Consider the following 19,061-nt stretch of genomic DNA (forward strand, 5'->3'; position numbering starts at 1 on the left):
TCATTGGCTCTCAATGACATCACTGATAAAGGGCTGCAAAGACAGTGAAAGGAGTGTAAGTCTGGCACTCTCTCTCCTTCACACCCACATGCTATAAGCACAAGTTAAGAACGCTCCTGACCTTTTCCCAAGATTTAACTTGCTTGCTTAAATTAACTTCTGCAATACGAAAGCAACTTCTTCATTTTGAGACTCCCTCTCTCCTCTCTTGTCCAGGTTTGAGGGCACATTTCTCTGCCTGCAGCCCACAGAAGAAGTAGCAACTACACTACAGATCAGATGGCAATTCACACAACAGTTCTACAGTTGTAAATCAAACAATGACATCCCAGAACATCTCAAAGCAAATGTAACATAGAACTGATTGTGGTCAAATGGAATTGGACTCAACAGCCTTTTTCACACTGGCACTGGATAACCAAAGTCAAGTCTGCTGCATACAGACATTAACCTTGCATATGACATAATGAGGTTGCAGATCCCCAACTATGTGGTCAGTCAAGAAAATCCATGTGATCTAGTCATAAATTAAAAGATAAAAGTGTTACCTGACTGTTAGGCAGCTAAAATAATCTGCTGCTAATGATCTATCCTTAATTAATCATTAATAACATTATTAGATAAGCTAGTGGTCATGTGGGAGCCACAACTTTTAAAAATTTCCCATGTTCATGAGACACTTACGGTATTTTGTTTTGTTTCCAAACATGTATCCAAGTGCAAGACAACTGTGAAAAGGCATCCTTGCAAGTTGTTGACAAAGTTTCTGTATCACTTAAAACATTCCTAATTATTGTCCAAATCGCTTATTATTGACTTAATTTCTGGGACGTAAAGTCTAATGACTGACATGATACGATAAAATACACATTTTTAGATGCTGGTCTCCAAACTACCAAAGTCGGAGACAAACTTTTTTTGAGCGTACAAATGATTTTTTTATAAAGATGTGGCACAACATAAACTTCTATCAAATTTATCTTGATTTTTCCTTGTATGACAATTATTCTACATAGAGCCATTCTCAAATGTTCCAATGTAGGAGAAACACAACCTCTGCCAAAATTCAACTGAACTGGGGTGATTATGGTGGTCTGTGTGTGTGTGTGTGTGAGAGAGAGAGAGAGAGAGAGAGAGAGAGAGAGAGAGAATGCTGGTGGTTGGGGGACCCTACTGGTCCCTGTGATTCCAACTGAGTAAATCAGCTCTCTGAAAAAGTGCTTGAACAAGTGTCACAATCCCAGTAAGTTATATCACCTACCCATGAGGAGGGCCGTGGAGGATCAAAAATGCAATATCCTGCTATCCCAGTGACTTTGGGCTGAGAAACGTCTTGTGGAGAGACATACTGCACATTTTTATAATCCCCAAAGTGTCTCCATGAGTTTTAGATTTCCAAGTGTGCCTAAAACGCATCCCTCCTGGCACTGCTGCTGCTGAAGTTTAAATCCTTACGAGATGAGTCTTCACCTTCTCCAAAAGAAAAGTGCACTGTCTGTTAATCCTAAAAGCCGCTTGATAGGTGACTCTGTACATCTTCCATGTGTTTTCCACATATTTTCATTTCCTTAACCTCCCGCAAGAGAAAACGCTTTGGTGGTTAATCTGGTGTTAAAATCCCACCTAAAAACAGATCCCAGAGAAATTGAGAAAAAAAGATTGTAGTCAACTTCATGTCATTGTTACAGATTGCTTATTGATTTTAACAGTTGAAATTTAAAAAAAAGGAAAATTAAAAAAACACAAACATAAAATGCCTCATAAATATATTAATATAGAAAAGTAGTTCCTCATACTATCTAATTAACTAATAAACTCTTTGGGTGTGATTTTCTTTGGATGTCTAAAAGTTGGTACGAACTGTAAGAGTTTGAAATGTCTTGAAAAAGTTTAAAACTAAACATATTCAGAACCAAATATTTTACAGAAAGCATAATTTATTTCGTTTCAGGCACTAAAAATATATCCCGTTGGTACATTTTGTCTTAGATGTTGCCTAATGAAAAGTTTAAGGGTAGGGCCACTGTACAATGGAATGCAGCAAATTCAAACAAGTTATTTGGCCACACCTTTACATGATAAAGAAAGTTTTTTAAAGATTATGTAAATGTTTAAATATTTTATGTTAGTCACACAAGAAAAATCTAATTGAAACTTTGTAGTAAACCTCAAGTGACTAAATATTTATCTTGGGATGCTCCCGCGGTTTTATATATTTAAAAGAAAAAAAGGCAAATAAAAGCTAACTTAACACTTTGGATATAAAAAAAACTAAGTTCAAAATAATTTTCATCCCGTGAAAATCATTACAGGCGTTCAAAAAAGTTGTTTCCTTTTGGATTTGCGCTCCTTTTTGCTGGTTTTCTTTGTATGGACAGAGAACAAAGGAGCCTTTACTGTAACAAAGAAGCTGCAGCGACTTATACCTGTTGCTCTGTTTCCAATAAACTATAACAAGTTTCCTGGTGATTTTCGAGATGAACTCATTTTCTTTTCACATCATAACATCTTTTTGCCTCCAAAGATTATTCCTTATTCGTGCAACAAGTTTAATTTTGTGGCACTGTTTTGTTTCTTAGAGACTTTACACCTGATTACATTGTTCTGAATTCCCACAGTGCATTGGCAACTTCGCAAGACCACGAATACCACTGTTATAAAACTACTGCACGAGGACAAGACTATTTACAAACTATTTATGAACTACTTGTCACTTTGTCTTTTTTCCAGCGTGCGTAAAAGGTCCTTCTCTCTGCAAACTTCTGACAGGCAGCTGCTTTGTCTTGTGCGTCGCAACATCCCCAAGAGACAAAGATACGGCAACAGTACAAACGCCATCTCACCTCAATTAAAGCTCACTGCCAATTAATTCTATTTATCATATGTTGAGTATTATTGAGCGTTGTGAAGATGCGTGCCTGAGCATCCCCTCAAGTTCTCTCCTCAAAGCGCCCCGCATCAGACAAAGGAAAAGGGGACCGCTCCTCTCGCTCTCTCTCTCTCTCCTCGCTACCTCTGTCTCTCTATGTCTCTCTCCCTCTCTCTCCTGCTTTGTGCTCAAGTTTGAGCGCTGACGCACCAACTACAGTAGCAACTTTTAACTGGAAATAAAATCGAAAATCGCTCCAGGGGTGCAAGCAAGGACAGTATCCCGCTCGGAGACAACTCACCTGGGGGTGCCTTGCGCTGTGCGTGTCGCCGTGCGTCGTGGAAAAAGTTTGAGAGGGCACGTCTAGCTTTGTGTTGTGGAGTCCCCCTTTGTCTACACGTGTGATAGATGGATGGGGCTCCTTTTGGCCGCGCCTAGTTCATTTCGCTCTCCAAAGAGTCCCGCCCTCTCAAAGTCAAACAACTATGCACACAACAATATAGTCGGGCCGAGGATATGCCTCATTACTAACATGGAGCATGGAGGTTATTGTTTGGTGTAGGATTTATTTAAACTCACCAACTTAATCACTTTATTCAGTTCCACTAATCTATCTATCTATCTATCTATCTATCTATCTATCTATCTATCTATCTATCTATCTATCTATCTATCATGGAATGTTTATTTTTTTTAATTTTATTTTATTTTATTTCATTTTATTTATTCTACCATTTATTCATTTGATGTTTTTTTTAATTCATCTGGCTAATGTTTTTATTCACTGCTATTTGCATCTTGCATCTTGCAGGTTTTTCTCCTATGAGAACTCTTTTATTGCTCTTTTATGCTCTTTCTTATTCTAATGGTTACTAGAAGTAACACTTAGAACTGTCACAATAAACACTCTGCATTACTGCATTACTCTGTCTTTGCAGTATTTGTCTGCACATAGCACAGGCTGGCTGACAAAAACTTTCCTGGGTGCACCGCCTGGAGATTACCATTGTGTCTGGACAGCAGCAGCAGGGGAACAAAGGAAGAGACAAAAGAAAAAAGGTCTCCTTGTGTTGTAATGCACAGAGTAGCACATAAAAATAAACAATGACAGCAAGCAGTGCTGCTGCTGCAAGGTGAAACCTTGACAACTGAAAAGCATCATTTGACATCAATGTAGACATGAAAGGTTTAGAAATGTTTCTTCATTTATCCTGCTCATTCACAGCTAATACCTTTTTCTGTTTGTACATGTAATGAGAATTTAATAAACACAATCATTATTTAATTATTTCATTCCATCCAGCTTATATATACATATATATTATATTTATACTTGCATTGTTACTTGTTTTCATCAGTCCATTCTATTGTTAACACCTGCTGCTAAACCTTATTATTTCCTAAATGTTGGTTAAATCGTGATCAAAAGGAAAAGATCTTTAGGTTTTTATATAAGACAAAGTGCATCTCAGAGTTGTGAACACATGTGGTCAATTTAATTTCTTTATATCCACCCGTGATTTTTTTTTTTTTAAAAAAGCTCTGCACATTGCCTTTCAGCTCCAGAGAAAGACAGACATGCATAAGCAGCATTACACACACAAACACTTAAGCAACCAGGTAAAAATGTTGTCTGTGTGGCCCTGCCTGTTAGGCTGTACTTGCTTCCACCAGACAGGAAGGTAATTCTTCAAATCCAACAATCACTGCTCTTAGCAGACATACGGGCAGGTAGACAGAAACACAGGAAGTACCACAGAACCACTTTAACCCACAACTACCTGGCTCCTGAAAACAAACCAAGAAAGCAAACAGGAACATCTGTATGTACTCTTGTTTGTGTGATGTTTGTGTTCTGTGTGAATGCAATCCTACAGGGACACGTCCGATATAGACTGAGACAGTCAAGTAGACAGTAGAAAACTAAAGATAACAGACACCACCACCACTGTGTCCTCCTTTCATACGCCAGTCAGATATATATATATATATATAAAGATAAATAATAGAAAGGAATGGTGCTGCTCATAGGTCAAAACAACAAAAACACATGGCTTTAGTAGAGACAAAAAAGGATAGAAGTAAGGTAAAAACATGCATAAAACAGAAAGAGGGGAGAAATAGTCATACCATCACTACCACCACTACTCCATCTATCCCCTCTGGGATGAGAGCAGAACAGCTACATATACAGATAGGCAGACTTATACAGTCATAACCCCCACCCCTCCTCCGGCAGAGCTCTCATCCCCCCTGCTGTGGTTTTACTGGGCCACTGACTCCAGCAGTCAGCCTGTTCTGCTCCACTCTGCTCTGCCCTGACTGCTGCTTGCATATCTCCCACTGAGGAGTCAGCTGAGCCAAGCATGAGACTGCACACTGAACAGGCTACATACAGCTTAGAGAAGCTTAACACACACATAGAGGTGCTGGAGCTCTTAGGAAATTTGCAAGATTATACCACACACTGAAGATATTATCTCCTACGCATGATACATATTTATCATCAGTATGTTAAGAAATAAAGTAATATACACGGGGTAGCCTATTACAAAATGCCTGCTGAAAAGACTGCTGTTTATGTTGCAGTGCAGAGTCTGTAGTTACACTCAGCCAATTAAGCTGTGACAAAATGCATATTGGTGATGCTGCAAGGGTTTAGATATAGCAGCCTCATAAAATCAGTAATGGATTAATGCACTAGTGCACATTCACGGCTGCAATCATTCTAGCAATGAACTTTTTTAAACATACGGTAGCTACTGAATGTTGAATATGTTGTACCATGATAATGCACTGTATATCATACATGCATTATATGTGTAGCTTACAGTCTGTTTTGTGTCTTGCACTGATCTTTACCTCCTCTCCTGTCACCTATTACTGTGCATCAGGACACATGCTACCAAGAGAAATTAACACACACAACGGTGAATCAAATGAATCTGATTTTAACATTACAGTTTTACGAAACATATACCTTGCTGCTAACCTACTCATTACACACAGACAATTAAACTAATTTGACATGCTCAAGAGAGCTCATTGGAAATATACTGAAGAAGCATTTGGCCACATACTGTACAATGTGTGAGAGCTTCACAAAATAATGAGCAGCATGAAATGGCTTGCTATGTATGTATATTACATAGTATGGCAGAAATAATTGAAATTTTATAAAAGCACATACTTAAAGTCTTGCTATCTTAAAGTAATTTGGCATCCAATTACAACATTAAACATATTGTACATTTATACCATACCATGTTTATACCATACATAATAGCTCCACACAGTCAATTACGCTAACATCTGTGCCACCTTTATAGTAATTTCACACAACTAATTAAGGTGATAGAATAGAATAGAATAGAATAGAATAGAATAGAATAGAATAGAATAGAATAGAATAGAATAGAATAGTGAACACTGCTGCGACAAGGAAGTTGCACACAACTAATACATACTTCTAGGATCATAGTGCATACTGAAGACTCCTTGATAGTACTCAAATCAAGGATGTTACATTCTTACACATTGCTCTTTTATACCACTGAGCCTGATGCAAGACAAGGAAGAGCAATTAAAGCAAGACATTTGTATGTCATTTGATGTATTCCTCATACATCAACATGTGTGGCATTGACATACAGTGTCTGGTCTGTATTTTGTTGTTTCATTTGGAGAACTTGTTGGGGATATCCATGTCATGTGATTTATTTTATGCATAGAATTTTAACCACATGTACACACACGCGCACACACATGCACACAAACACACACACACATAGACATACCGTAGACAGACAGACATGCTTGTCAGCATGCTGGAGGGCCCTTGGCTGACTGCTGCTAAACCAGCCCTTCCCCCACAATAAAGGTCTGTCTGGGAGAGGGGGAAGGGAAATCATGACTGTCTGAACACCAGACAGCCAGCATACAGCACAACAGGCTAGAATAGAATAGAATAGAATAGAATAGAATAGAATAGAATTTCAGTTTGCTTTGGATGAAGCCCGAGGTGTATTTTAAAATAAACAGATTTTATCACCACTATCCCTTATCATTCAGTTAATTAGTGTTGGCAATATTTACCCTTTAGCAGGCTGAAATTTTTGCCAACGAGAAAAACCTAAGCAAGCAACATAACTGGTTACTCAAGAAACATGTTAGTTATGAAACCGTGTTGGTGGAAAAACTGCTCACCTCCATCACCTCATTATCTGTGTAATATATATACATATGTATATGTGGCTACAGTGCCAGTACAATACGTGTTAAGTACAATAATATGTGTTCAAAGTAGCCCTCTAACATTGAACTTCATCTGGTCACCTGTAATGCTTATAGGAAGTGCACATTAGTCAACATTTCATGTTGGATTTTCGGCTTCAAATGAGTCTTTGACTATTAACTATTATCAGATGTACAGGTTAATTCATGTGCATCAATGTTGATGAGATTTCAACTTGTGTATTCTGTCTACTGGAAGACATAGACTTAACTATGTGCTTTTTGTTATTTTTATGCAGAAACCAAAATAGTTTTACGTTATACATAATGCATTTGAATTCTTAACCTTTCAAGCCACAAATCAATTTTGCATGGCTGTTTAAAGAGCCATGCATGCATGTTTAATAAGAATCCAGCTTTTCATGTGGTTTCTTCCTGATGAGAAAAACTGTTCAACACAGTTTCAAGAATCAGATCTATAGTGGCTGTATAGACGCAGTTACCTCTGAGCTAGGTCATGTCATATGGCCATATAATCATCAGTAGACATGCGGGTCTCACATCGACACTCCTCTACTAAGATACATTTTGAATGCATGTTGCTGACTTAAGCCTTAAGGTGGCTTAACATGAAATATCAGATACACGTGACGATAGGGTTAAAATATTTTTATTGATTTGCTCTGTCTGAGTCTATATACATGTATCTATTCCTAGGCTCCACAGTGGAGCTGTAAGCTTCCCTGAGGCTTTGCAGTATCAAGATCATCTCAGTTCTACAGAGGCCGGGGGGCTGCTATAAAACAGAGAGTCAGCCCTGCCTATTTTACTGTGGCTGAGAGTAACAGTATGCCTTTTCATAGCTCAGTGATAAGCTTTCCAAATGCTAAACTTTGGGCTATTTATACTCACTGTAGAAGACATTGTAAAAAGAATGTCCTAAGAAGAATGTATGGAGAAACAAAGCCCCTTTCTGTAGAGAGAAGTCCCTGCAATCATTTGTCCCTTTATAAAGAGTCGTTTTTTATTTTTATTTTTTGGAATGCAATAGTTCAAATGGAGATCTCCCAAGTTTCTAGTCATTTCTCAGCCCACGTATGATGCTTATTTCATGTTAACAACTTTTAGGAAACAGCTCATATAATATGGTTTGCGATTACTTATCATTTTATTTCCCCAGGTGTATTATGTGTTGTCATTAAGAATGGAATGGCTACTAAAAAACAGGTGCAATGGTGAGATGAGTAAAAGACCTTGATGGGCCTGTGTGTTCTTGTTTTTATTTCTCACTGTCCCTTTGAAGCTTTTTGGGAAGCAATGCCAAAAGGTGAATAACAAACTAATCAATACACCAAGTTGGTAATGATAATTAGGAGATGATATTAGCCATGGAACCTCGTATTGTCTAGACCAACACATCACTTTTTGCCAACTGCTGACAAAGAGAGATCAAAAGTTCAAGAATCAAGAGAAGAATTGTAGAGTTTCAGTTCCAGCTGATATTTATTTCCTTCCTTGAAAAAGTTCTGTACACAAGTTTATATCAACAATCTGACAGGCAGTGAATGGACACAAATTTAGCTGGCATGAGTTCTCCCCCCTTTCTCTGAGTCTCAAAAAAAGGGTGGTTCCTTTGTTTATGGCATGATTAGAGACAATAAATGATAATTCTACACAGCATATTGCACAGGATGGATGAAAAATAAAGTTAATATATTTAAAATGCTTTCATATATATATAAAAAAAGAGTCCTGAACTGACCACCTTAAATGTAAGTAAGGATGTGTAAAAGATAGCAGTTCTAGACAGTGCCTGTCCTCGATAGCAACAACGTACATAAACACACAATCTTTTTGCTTTATGATACAGTCAAATATACAAAGATCGAGTTCACGTTTCATCGTTTTTCCTCATTTTTTCATTTTTTTCTGAAAAACACAACAGCTAATAACCTGAATCTGAAATACAAATGCTATTCACCATGCCATAAAGATACTAAAACAATTATTAGCTAATAGTTAGCCGACAAGTAGAAAAGATTATATATTCAAATACAATGAGAAACGCAGTACAAGTAGGTGTTGCGGAACTCAAGTCAGAAATTTGAATATGCTTGATGTTATCATCCTTGTTGTTTGCTTGCTATATTGATAGCCTGTTCAATCCAGTGGTTGATTGGCAATTTTGACATCAATTAATGAAAACATCAAGAAATAAGTCAAATTTAAAGCTACAATCTCCTCATTTGTTGTCACAGGCAAGATATCAGACAGGAAATGCAAAAAGGAGTGGCTGATTAAGAGAGTGATGCTGTTCAAACCACATGGTCCACAGGAATAGCCTCCGGAAATAATGCGTTCCTGTGTCTTTAAGGAGCCTGCAGACTGGCACTGTAAACGTAGAAGGTAGGCTGATACAAAGACTGGTGCTGCTTTCAAGTGCTGTCGGGAAAAATCGTTTTTGTATCCTTATAACTGGGTGGTTAAGTATCGTATATCTAAATTGACAATAGGGGATGTTAAGGAATTGGACAAAATAAGTCTTGTCAGTATTTGCTGGTAAAAGTCTCACCAAGTTTGCCAAATTACTGAATTACACACCTGATTCAGATTATCTGCTCTGCTCTGTTCTGTCACTACAGTATAAAATAGTTTGGTGCCTTTAATTTCTAAAATTAAATAATGGCCACCACAGTGTCATATTGTCCGTTTTACTGGTTCACCTTCCAAAAACATTTGATCAGGCAAGAAAAACTCATAAGTACGAGTTTACCATGAGCACTTGAATGCAGCATGAAAACCAGCCAGCCGGGGTCTTAAAATTAGGAAACCCAATACAGCTGTAATAGTAGGCTACACACACCGATTGTTGACTCCCCCATTTTCTATATAGATTTGTACAAAAATACACTGAGAAAATAATCAAACTGTTTCCTCTCTTTTAAGTGTCCAAAAAGTGTGTACATTTAAATATAAAAAGAAATCAAAGTTGTGTGTTTTTAAAACTCTAGCCCTTCGCCTGAGAAGGAAATGTGACAGACACAGACATACTGACAAACAACTGTGTAAGAAAAAAAACAGGACTACGAGAAATTAAAAAATGATCAAGTCAAAAATGCTTGGCCCAGTATATAAATACAACATCCCATATAAAATGGCATCTGAATACATGTACAAAACAAAGCTCAGAGGATGAAAAAAAATCGGTGAGGATTTCTCTATAGCTATCATCTGAAATTAACATTAAAGAATTTTGGTCCTGAATCGCAGAGAACACATGTATAAAGTTCAGCACAGATTTGAAGTTGCGTCTGAATCCTGAAGTTTGAAAAATTACAACAGCTGGTGATTATTTCAATGTCCTTTTTTAAAGAGAAGAACCGAAGCGAGCGCCACCTATCCATTTAAATAACCCTAATACTAGTTTTTAAACTGCTTGACAGTCTCACAGAAAATCTCAGCACAAGATAGGAACAAAGTAGGCTATCATGCTTAACATGTTTTTTGCTTTTGAGAAAATATTCGACTTTTAAAAAACATCAACCCACCTCGGTTTCATTAAAAATCCCTCTCGGTGACACACCACAGTAAAAATGTCGCACGACAGTCCTATTTCTGTACCTTTTTAGTGGTGAAATTCACTTGGCGAACGGTAAAAAGTTGTGAAATGTCCCTTTTCTAAAATCAGCAACAACATTGATTAAGTGAACGGCGGACCGCATAACGTGCAAATCAATCACAGTTAAGTTGTTCAGTTCAAAACAGTCCAGGACTGAGCGTTTCACTAACAGGAAACTCAGCCAGTCTCTCATTTTCTCTCCTTCTCTTCTCTTGTTTTGCACTCCCTCCACTTTCGTGGTTGTACCAAGTCCCACAGTCCACACATCCAAAGAAAAGTAGCCTGCAAAAAGCAAGATATTCGCTTTAAAGTTTAGCTTTCCCAGGACTTGCAGCTCTTGCCTATATGGGCGAGAAGGGACGGGGTCTAGTTTAGTGGGTTTTTACTAGTCTGGCATAGTTAGAACACAAACTATTACGCCCACTGCACCAGAGACCCCCTCGTTCTGTTTGTGGTCATATTTTTGCTTGCAGGACACTAGGCTACCTGTAGTTTTTTTTTTTTTTTTTACCTTTTGCTCACTCAGTATGTGAACACAAGGTTGGAGATGGTGGACTCCAACCAGTCCCCGGAGATCATCTCGCTGACTTCGGGCGTGCAGTAGTCGGGGAACTCAAAGTGGGAACCCCCGGAGCCGGACTCAAAGTTCAAATCCAAGTCCCTGTCCAGCACCGAGGAGCCAAAGCTCCCCAACGACATGCTATCAAAGCTGGGGCTCGGGTTAATGTCGAGCAAGTCGTCCTCAAACTCTTCATCCTCCGAGGACGAGGAGGAGGACGAGGCGGAGGAGTGAGAGCCGGAGGGAGTAGGTGAAGAAGCCCGCCGACTGCTGTATGTATGCCCGCCGTGGCGCTCCGAGGAGCCGCCTAGGCTGCCGCTGCTGCCGGGGGAATCGCCTCCCTCCTCCCTGCCGCTGGCCGCGTCCTCGTACAGGCTCAGCGGGTCGCTGGAGTCCGCCGAGCTGCTGAGCGTGGGGCTGGCCGGGACCGCGACGGAGGACGCGGGGCTGACGCTCAAGCCGGCCGCGCTGCCGCTGAAGACGTATACCCGCTTGGGCTTCTTGCCATCCGGTATCTGCTTGGCTGCTGAGGAGACAGATTTTGACTTGTAGAGAGAGTTGTGATGGTGCTCTGATGAGTGCTCAGAGGCAAACGGTGATGCTTTGGTGCTACTGCTGCTGCTCCCGAAAAGTGATTTGTGGGTTTTGCTGCTGCTGGGTGATTTGGATCCATTCTTCCTCGAAGATGAGGATGACTTAGTGCTGGTGTTGTTAGAGCTACTGTTGAGTTTCTCTCCCTTGTCCCCATTGCTGCCCGGCTTTGAGGCGCTTGATTTTACCTTCTTCCTCGGCCGGTACTTGTAGTCGGGATAGTCCGCCATGTGCTTGAGTCTGAGCCGCTCCGCCTCTCTGATGAAGGGGATCTTATCGCTGTCTCTGAGCAGCTTCCACCGCTTCCCCAGCCTTTTGGAGATCTCGGCGTTGTGCATGTCAGGAGACTGCTCCATAATCTTCCTCCTCTCTATCTGTGACCACACCATAAAGGCGTTCATGGGTCTCTTGATGTGACCGCTGGGAGTTTTACACCATGCCGGGTTTTCGCCTAGTTTGTCTCCGGCCGTCGAAGAGGCTGAGGAGTCCGGGGAGAGAGGCGAGGCTGCCGGGTCCAGGTCCATGCAAGCCCCGGAGTCGGAGCTCGAGTCCCCGGCGAAAAAGGACAGCGCCTCGGCGGTGCTCTCTGTGTGGCTCATTTTCTGCACCATGCTGCCCAGTTATGTGGGAGAGCGAAGTACTTGCTCTTTCTCTCTCCCTCTGTTCTTGGTCCTCCGATTCACTTTAAAGCAAACTCAGCTCTTTTCCCCCTCTTCACAGTTTGAGCTGAGTAAAAAAGGCGCAAGAAATAATTCACTCCTGAGATGTACAGTAAACTCGAGAACAGTTCAGTCCAGTGTAGCCTTAAAAAGGCTAGGTGTGTAAAAAAATAAAATTAAATTAAAAAAAAGTTTAATTTCCAGGTTCTGTGAGTGTTAAACAGCCCGACATAGCCCACTCTCCAATGTGTAGGTACCCTGTAATCAGTCTCTCAGTCTCTTCCTTCTGTGTTATAAAATCAATTCAGCCTGGTGGTGACTGAACATAGTCTATGCAGCTGCAGAGCGCAGACTGAGTGCGACACTGTGCGCTCGGGCATTTACAAAGGGCTCCCAAGTACAGTGGTAAGTGCTTTTCTCTGCATCAGCCCTGTCCCCCTCTCCTAGAAACAAAAGCCATGCATGCTGGGGAGGAAAAAAAAGGAACCTACAGCGAGTTACACTGTCCGCCTTCCATCTGTAGACCTGCAGTCGAGTTTCAAGCAGCCCTCCAGTCCCGGCCCCCCTTGCTTGCATTTATCCCTTCCCGAGATACAACGGCGATAAAAATCCACCAATGGGACGCTGTCGCTACCCTGCCTCTGTGCCAAACTCACGCCCCTCTCGGCTCTGATTGGCGAAAATGGAATCTAATAATAATCAGCGCGTGCAATGAGGAGCCTCGTGTCTGACCTCATTCCAGAATACAACAAGAAACTTGAATTTTTTTAAAGAGACACTGGCTTATGTTATGGACCCCCTTTCTACTCGCTCACCACCAGCCCATGTGTATGCCATTAACATATAGCTGTATGGGAAGTGTACTTTACCATATGGAAACTTTGAGTACAGTTTGTACCACTGTGTTGCCGTGGCAATTCTGAATAAAAGAAATATATCAACCCCCCTTTTCTGTCCACTTGTACACACAGACTGGTTTGAGGTTATGAATGGTGCACATCTATAACACCGACTAGGGAGAATCTGGACCAAAACACTTGCCAGCGTAATTCAGATGATACATAACTTAATGTTTATAATGTATATGGAATATGTAGGCTAGTGGGGAGTAAACCCACCTAAACTTAAAGATCCACCTTTACAGGCTGACACAGTATGATGTATATATTGTGAACTGTATATTTTAGAGTTAAGAAGCCTAATGCATAATTGTCTTAATTGATGGTTGTTTGCCTACAGGTGGTAGCTGACCCAGGTCATGTATCTTGGACACATTGTTGAACAAGACCATGTTCAGCGGTTGAGCCTGTCTCATTGAGAGGCTCACAAACAGGGAAATGTCCCTCGGACACATCATGAAGGCTGGTGTGAGAAAACACTATGCTCCGCGCTTTCACCTCTCTCCTTCTCTCTCTATCTGTCTGTCTCTCTCCCTCCCTCTCTCTACGAGGCGGGGTTAGGCGGTCTTTTGTCACATAACACACATCGAACCAACCCCTTCTTCAGTACACCAGACGGAGAGAAGAGAGGGAGGCGAAGAAGCATGCGGCTGTGTGTGCAAACTGCCTGTGCGAGCAAACACCCGCACACATCTAAACTGACATCGAGTGCAGTTTTCCGTGTAGAGTGACACAAACAACAAGACCAGGTGACAGAAAAACGCTTGGCACACGAGTGTTACTTTTACGTGCAGAGGAAATTGTACGCAATTTATTACAGAACAAGAAACAAGTTGTGTACAAAAATGGACAGAATTAACAACACAATCATTCTTTTTATTACCTTTGAAGCCTTGTTTCAAATTTTCTTAATCTCACTTTAGGCGCATGTAAAATTGCAATCCTGTTAACCTGAAATGTCCTCATTACACTGTCCGCGTTATCATCATTGCAATACAATTTATCTCTCATTTTACTGCCTTTTGCTCTTGGTAATTATAAAACACATTTAGTAGACATACATGATGACAAAAAGTGTTTCCTCGGGGCACATCAGATTTCCCCAGTATAAAAATGCGTGTTTTATTTCACTTTTCAACCTGTAACGAGTCAAAAACTGAAAGGAGCGTGGATGACGCACACAAGCATCCAAGCAGGCACACAGTTTGATATAAGCTGCGGAGCAGTGCTGGAGTGTCGCTAGATGGCGTCGCAGAGCCAGAGAGGACTCAGCTCGGCTGTGTTGCAGAGAATTTACAGAGGGTAACAGAGATCAGACCAAGCATCCAGAACAGTTACCAGGGGTGAATTACATAATGTCTCCGTGAGATAGGGAGGCATCCAAGCGATGTGAGGAGAGCGCGTGTGTGTGCATATGCACTTGTACGTCTATCTTTGTGAGGACTACTTTGAGTTGTAGACCTTGAAGGTGAGGACATTTTTGGAAAGTGAGAACATTTTGTCCCGTCCTCACTTTGGGACAGACCTTCAAAGGGCTGTTTCATGGTTAAGACTTGGTTTTAGAGTTAAGGTTGGAATTAGGTCTATGTTCAGTTGAGGGTAAGAGTAAGGGTTGTGGTAAGGCATTGTTGGGTTAAGGTAAGGGGGCAAGGGAATGCATTATGTCAGTGATGGTCCTCACAAGTAGCTACAAATGCATATGTGTGTTAAAAGTTTAAATGACATAACTGTGGTAAGGCTGATCAGGCAGTGAAATAAAGGAGAAGTAAAGCAGTTTGGAGTTTGTAGTTTGAAATCAGCCACCACTGTAATGCTGGAGAGCATGTTTCTTCACATGTAAATGCTATCAAAATATGAAGTGAATTGGAAATGAAAATGAAAGTATGTGTGCATATATAAAATGTGAGTGTGATAGAGAGGCAAAGAGAGAAATGGTCAGGTGCTCTGTATCTAAATGAAATGAGAGTCAGAGGTGACTTGGATCACCACTGGGAAATTAGTATGAAAGTATAGTCACCATCGTTACTGGATGCATTTCACTGGGTACAATTATATTCAATATGGCCTCATATCTGCAGTGCATCCAAGTAAAGCAATGGGTAATTGGGCTCCAATTTGTGTGTTCATGGAGCAGAACTGCAATGGAAATAAGAACATTAACTCATAAACTCACACTGCTCCTCGATGCAATTTTAATAAGGAACTGCAGGAAAATGTTATAGTACACACGTTTATAGTATAGAAGTGGCTATGCCTTGATGGAGTACTTAGCACACAATCACCACAATACTTAACCACAATCACAGACTCCACCACCTTTGCTAACACCCTGAACAGGTTTGACACAGCCACTCTGCTGCCTGTGAGGACCTGCTTAGTACCCTCCCCTCTCAAGAGCCCACACATCCATCCCTCACAATAGAGGATGTCCAACAGCAGCTGGGCAGGTGCAAACGTGGCAAGGCACCAGGGCCTGATGGCATCCCAGCTAAGGTGCTCAAGCTCTGCGCTATGGAGCTCTCCCCCATCCTTTACTCCATCTTCTGGAAATCGTACAGGGCAGCATCGATACCCTCTGGAAAACATCCACCATTATACCAGTACCCAAGAAACCCCATCCCTCTGAACCCAACCACTACCAACCGGTCGCACTCACTCCAATAGCCATGAAATGCCAGGAAAAACTGATAGTGTGCACCATCCTACCAGCCATCAAACCACAGCTGGACCCATATCAGTTTGCCTACAGGGCCAAACGAGGGACAGAGGATGGTATGGCAAGTTTCCTGCACTCCCTCTTCCAACATCTGGAATCACCTGGCAACTTCGTTTAAATCCTGTTTGTCAACTTCAGCTCCACTTTCAACACAATTCAACGCCACCAGATGATCAAGAAACTCCACCACCTCAACATCCCTCCACTCCTCATCCACTGGGTCCACAACGTCCTCAGCAGCAGACCACAGGCTGTAAGAATTGGCACAGTGACATCATCAACCATCATCACCAAAACCGGAGCCCCTAAGGCCTGTTTCCTCAGTCCCTTCCTTTACATGCTCTACACAAACGACTGCATCAGCCCTTCACCCATCACCACATACTACAAATACTCTGATGACCCTGCCATACTGGGACTACTTAATGACAATAACTTCATCATAGCCTATCAACACTCCATTTCTCATTTCACAAAATGGCACACTGGCAACTACCTCCAGCTGAACGTGGACAAAACAAAAGAACTGTTCATCAACACATCAAACACACCCCACACTGGACTGAACCACACATCCATCCACAGCAAGACAGAAGAACAGATCAACAATTTCAAATATCTTGGACTCACTTTAGACAATAAACTCAGCTTTGATAAACACATCACTGATATCCATAAAAAATCCCAGCAGAGACTCTATGTCATGCGCAAACTCAAAGCACTTTCTATTGCCCCCCACCTCCTGCTGTTGCTTTACAGAAGTATAATCCTGCTTCCCCCTGTTTCTTTACCATGTTATCCATCTCCAACAAAAACAAACTTACCAGGATCACACATGCTGCCTCCAAAATCATCCACTTCCCTACACCCAATCTCTAAGACATGAACGACAGAGCCATCACACGCCTTGCACTTACAATAGCGAATGACACTGATCAACCCCTTCTGTTTTATCCCTTCTGCCATAGTAGCACTGAACAAACTGCCTCGCTGACACTGTATATAGATCCAGAATCATCTGTGGGTGTGTGTGCAGATACATGTGTATGTGTTGGGATACAGGCAGGGGAATGAATGCTATGTGTTTATGTATTTCGGTACTTTTGCAGTGTGGCTATCTGTATGTTTCTGTGTGGAATATGTACAGGCTGTGAAAACTAATTTCCTGCAGGACAATAAAGACTATATCTATCTAGCATTCAGGAACAAGTACTTTAAATCACAAAATACTATACAGATTTAAAGCAAAAACATCTCAATAGGAATGTGTTATGGTCAGTATGAACTCAGTAATAACGACAACAGACACACTATAAATCCCTGCTGATTAAAGTCACTCTAAAATTTTCTTGGACACAAAATTTTGCAGAAATGGTCTAAACAGCATAATTTGATTATATTTAAGTGAGTGCGGTACTGTGTTACTCTTAGTGGATTTGCCTCAGTGACCATCAACCATCCCAGTAAAGATAATAATAATAATATAGAATATATATACTTCAACAGAAAGAGGAATGAAAAAGCAAATTCTAACATTGATGTCAATGTAGCATCTTCTCATATTATGTCTGTCATCTCTTCTCTATATCATAGTCTAGTATACAGTACATCTTCATACTTATTTTTTCTTTTCTCCAACAAACTCTTGGGAACTCAGCACACCTGGAGTGACAGCTGGCAGGCTTTTAAGCTAACACCTTATTCAGTACCTTAAGCAGGTGTCCTTTTTTCTATTCTATTATGTTCTACTCTATTCTATTCTACATCTGAAAGATAAATAAGACCTTTCACCTAGATTTGGCTTCATAGTTAACGCATGTCTTTTTCTTGGCTCCCCACACTTCTCTGTCTTTCTTTCTTTATCCCTCACTCTCCCTCTCTGACTCAGTGTTCACATTAGTATGCCACACACACAAACACACATGACCTGAAAGGATAAGTAGTGCATTCAAACTTTCCTCTCGCTTTCTCTGTCTCTCTCTTTTACTGCCATTGTTCCAGTGAGGTGCAGCTGCCACGCGAGTTGGAGTGGGTCGCGTGCCAACCCTAATCTCAACAGGTGTTCTTTTGGGTGTCTCTCACTCACCCCCCCATACCCTCCCCCCTCCCTTTCCCTCCTCCCTTTCTTTGTCTGTCCTCACTGTCTCTTTCTCACTCTCTAACTCTTTACCCTCCCCCTGTACTTCACTTTATCAACTACCTCTCTTGTTCTCCCCCTCACAAATTCAAGATTTGCTTTATGTATCACCAAAGTCAGTGGGTTTAATCCTCTGGACATCAAGAGAATTCGCTAAAAATATAAAAATGTCAACCTCATGATGGTAATAGAGGAAAGGTCAGTGGATCACTAAAGCCACCGTCAATGCCTGTCCAAAATTTCAAAGCAATCCTTTTAATAGTTGTTGAGATATTTCAGTCTAGATGTGGTGCACCAAAATACCACCAGATCAATGTTGCCATCCAAAAAGGCTAATGGCTAAAAAAGCCAACACACCACTACACACTACACACACTACATTATATACTACAATGAAAGAACTGTTGTAAACAAATAATTAAGAATAAAGAATAAAAGAATATATAAGATATAGTTTATAAATGAATGTAATAGTAATGGTGAGAACCATAGAAGAGAAAACATAAAGCCAAAATCAAAAAGTGGAGGCAACTTTTGAAGGAGCTCAGAACAGTTTCATGTGTTGTTCCACTGGATTTCCCTCAGGCTGTGACATGCTCTGACATATTCGGCTGCTTCCATGGCAATGTCAGTTTTTCCTCAAATAAATATTGAATTCTGTTTAGGTCTTAGAGCGTGTCAAACTCTTGGTTTTTCAGTTTTATTTTGGTGAAGAACTTGGTTCATCTCTCATTACAGAGGCCTCATGGTAGCAGGTCTCTCTTGCTCTCTTTCTTCTT

At 40.8% G+C, this 19,061-nt stretch overlaps 1 protein-coding gene and 1 long non-coding RNA gene across 4 annotated transcripts in view; both read right to left on the reverse strand.

Moving 5' to 3' along the window:
- Positions 1–3,292, reverse strand: part of LOC122987892 — a 113,613-nt gene extending 110,321 nt beyond the window's left edge. For all 3 annotated transcript variants that reach the window (XR_006404652.1, XR_006404653.1, XR_006404654.1), the window contains exons 1-2: positions 3,171–3,292; positions 1,262–1,623 (exon numbers count right to left, since the gene is read on the reverse strand). This is a non-coding gene — a long non-coding RNA (uncharacterized LOC122987892). The remainder of the gene's footprint in view (positions 1–1,261; positions 1,624–3,170) is intronic.
- Positions 3,293–8,586: 5,294 nt separating this feature from the next.
- sox4b (SRY-box transcription factor 4b) lies at positions 8,587–13,218 on the reverse strand. The gene has a single exon (XM_044359276.1). The coding sequence runs from the start codon at positions 12,480–12,482 to the stop codon at positions 11,244–11,246; it is 1,239 nt and encodes a 412-aa protein (XP_044215211.1). The 5' UTR covers positions 12,483–13,218; the 3' UTR covers positions 8,587–11,243.
- Positions 13,219–19,061: the final 5,843 nt, after the last annotated feature.

This window comes from Thunnus albacares, chromosome 8 (assembly GCF_914725855.1).
Source record: "Thunnus albacares chromosome 8, fThuAlb1.1, whole genome shotgun sequence".
Classification (NCBI taxonomy): domain Eukaryota; kingdom Metazoa; phylum Chordata; class Actinopteri; order Scombriformes; family Scombridae; genus Thunnus; species Thunnus albacares.

Coding starts and splice junctions, on each gene's coding strand:
- sox4b (XM_044359276.1), bottom strand. CDS start 12,482: ATGGTGCAGAAAATGAGCCACACAGAGAGCACCGCCGAGGCGCTGTCC.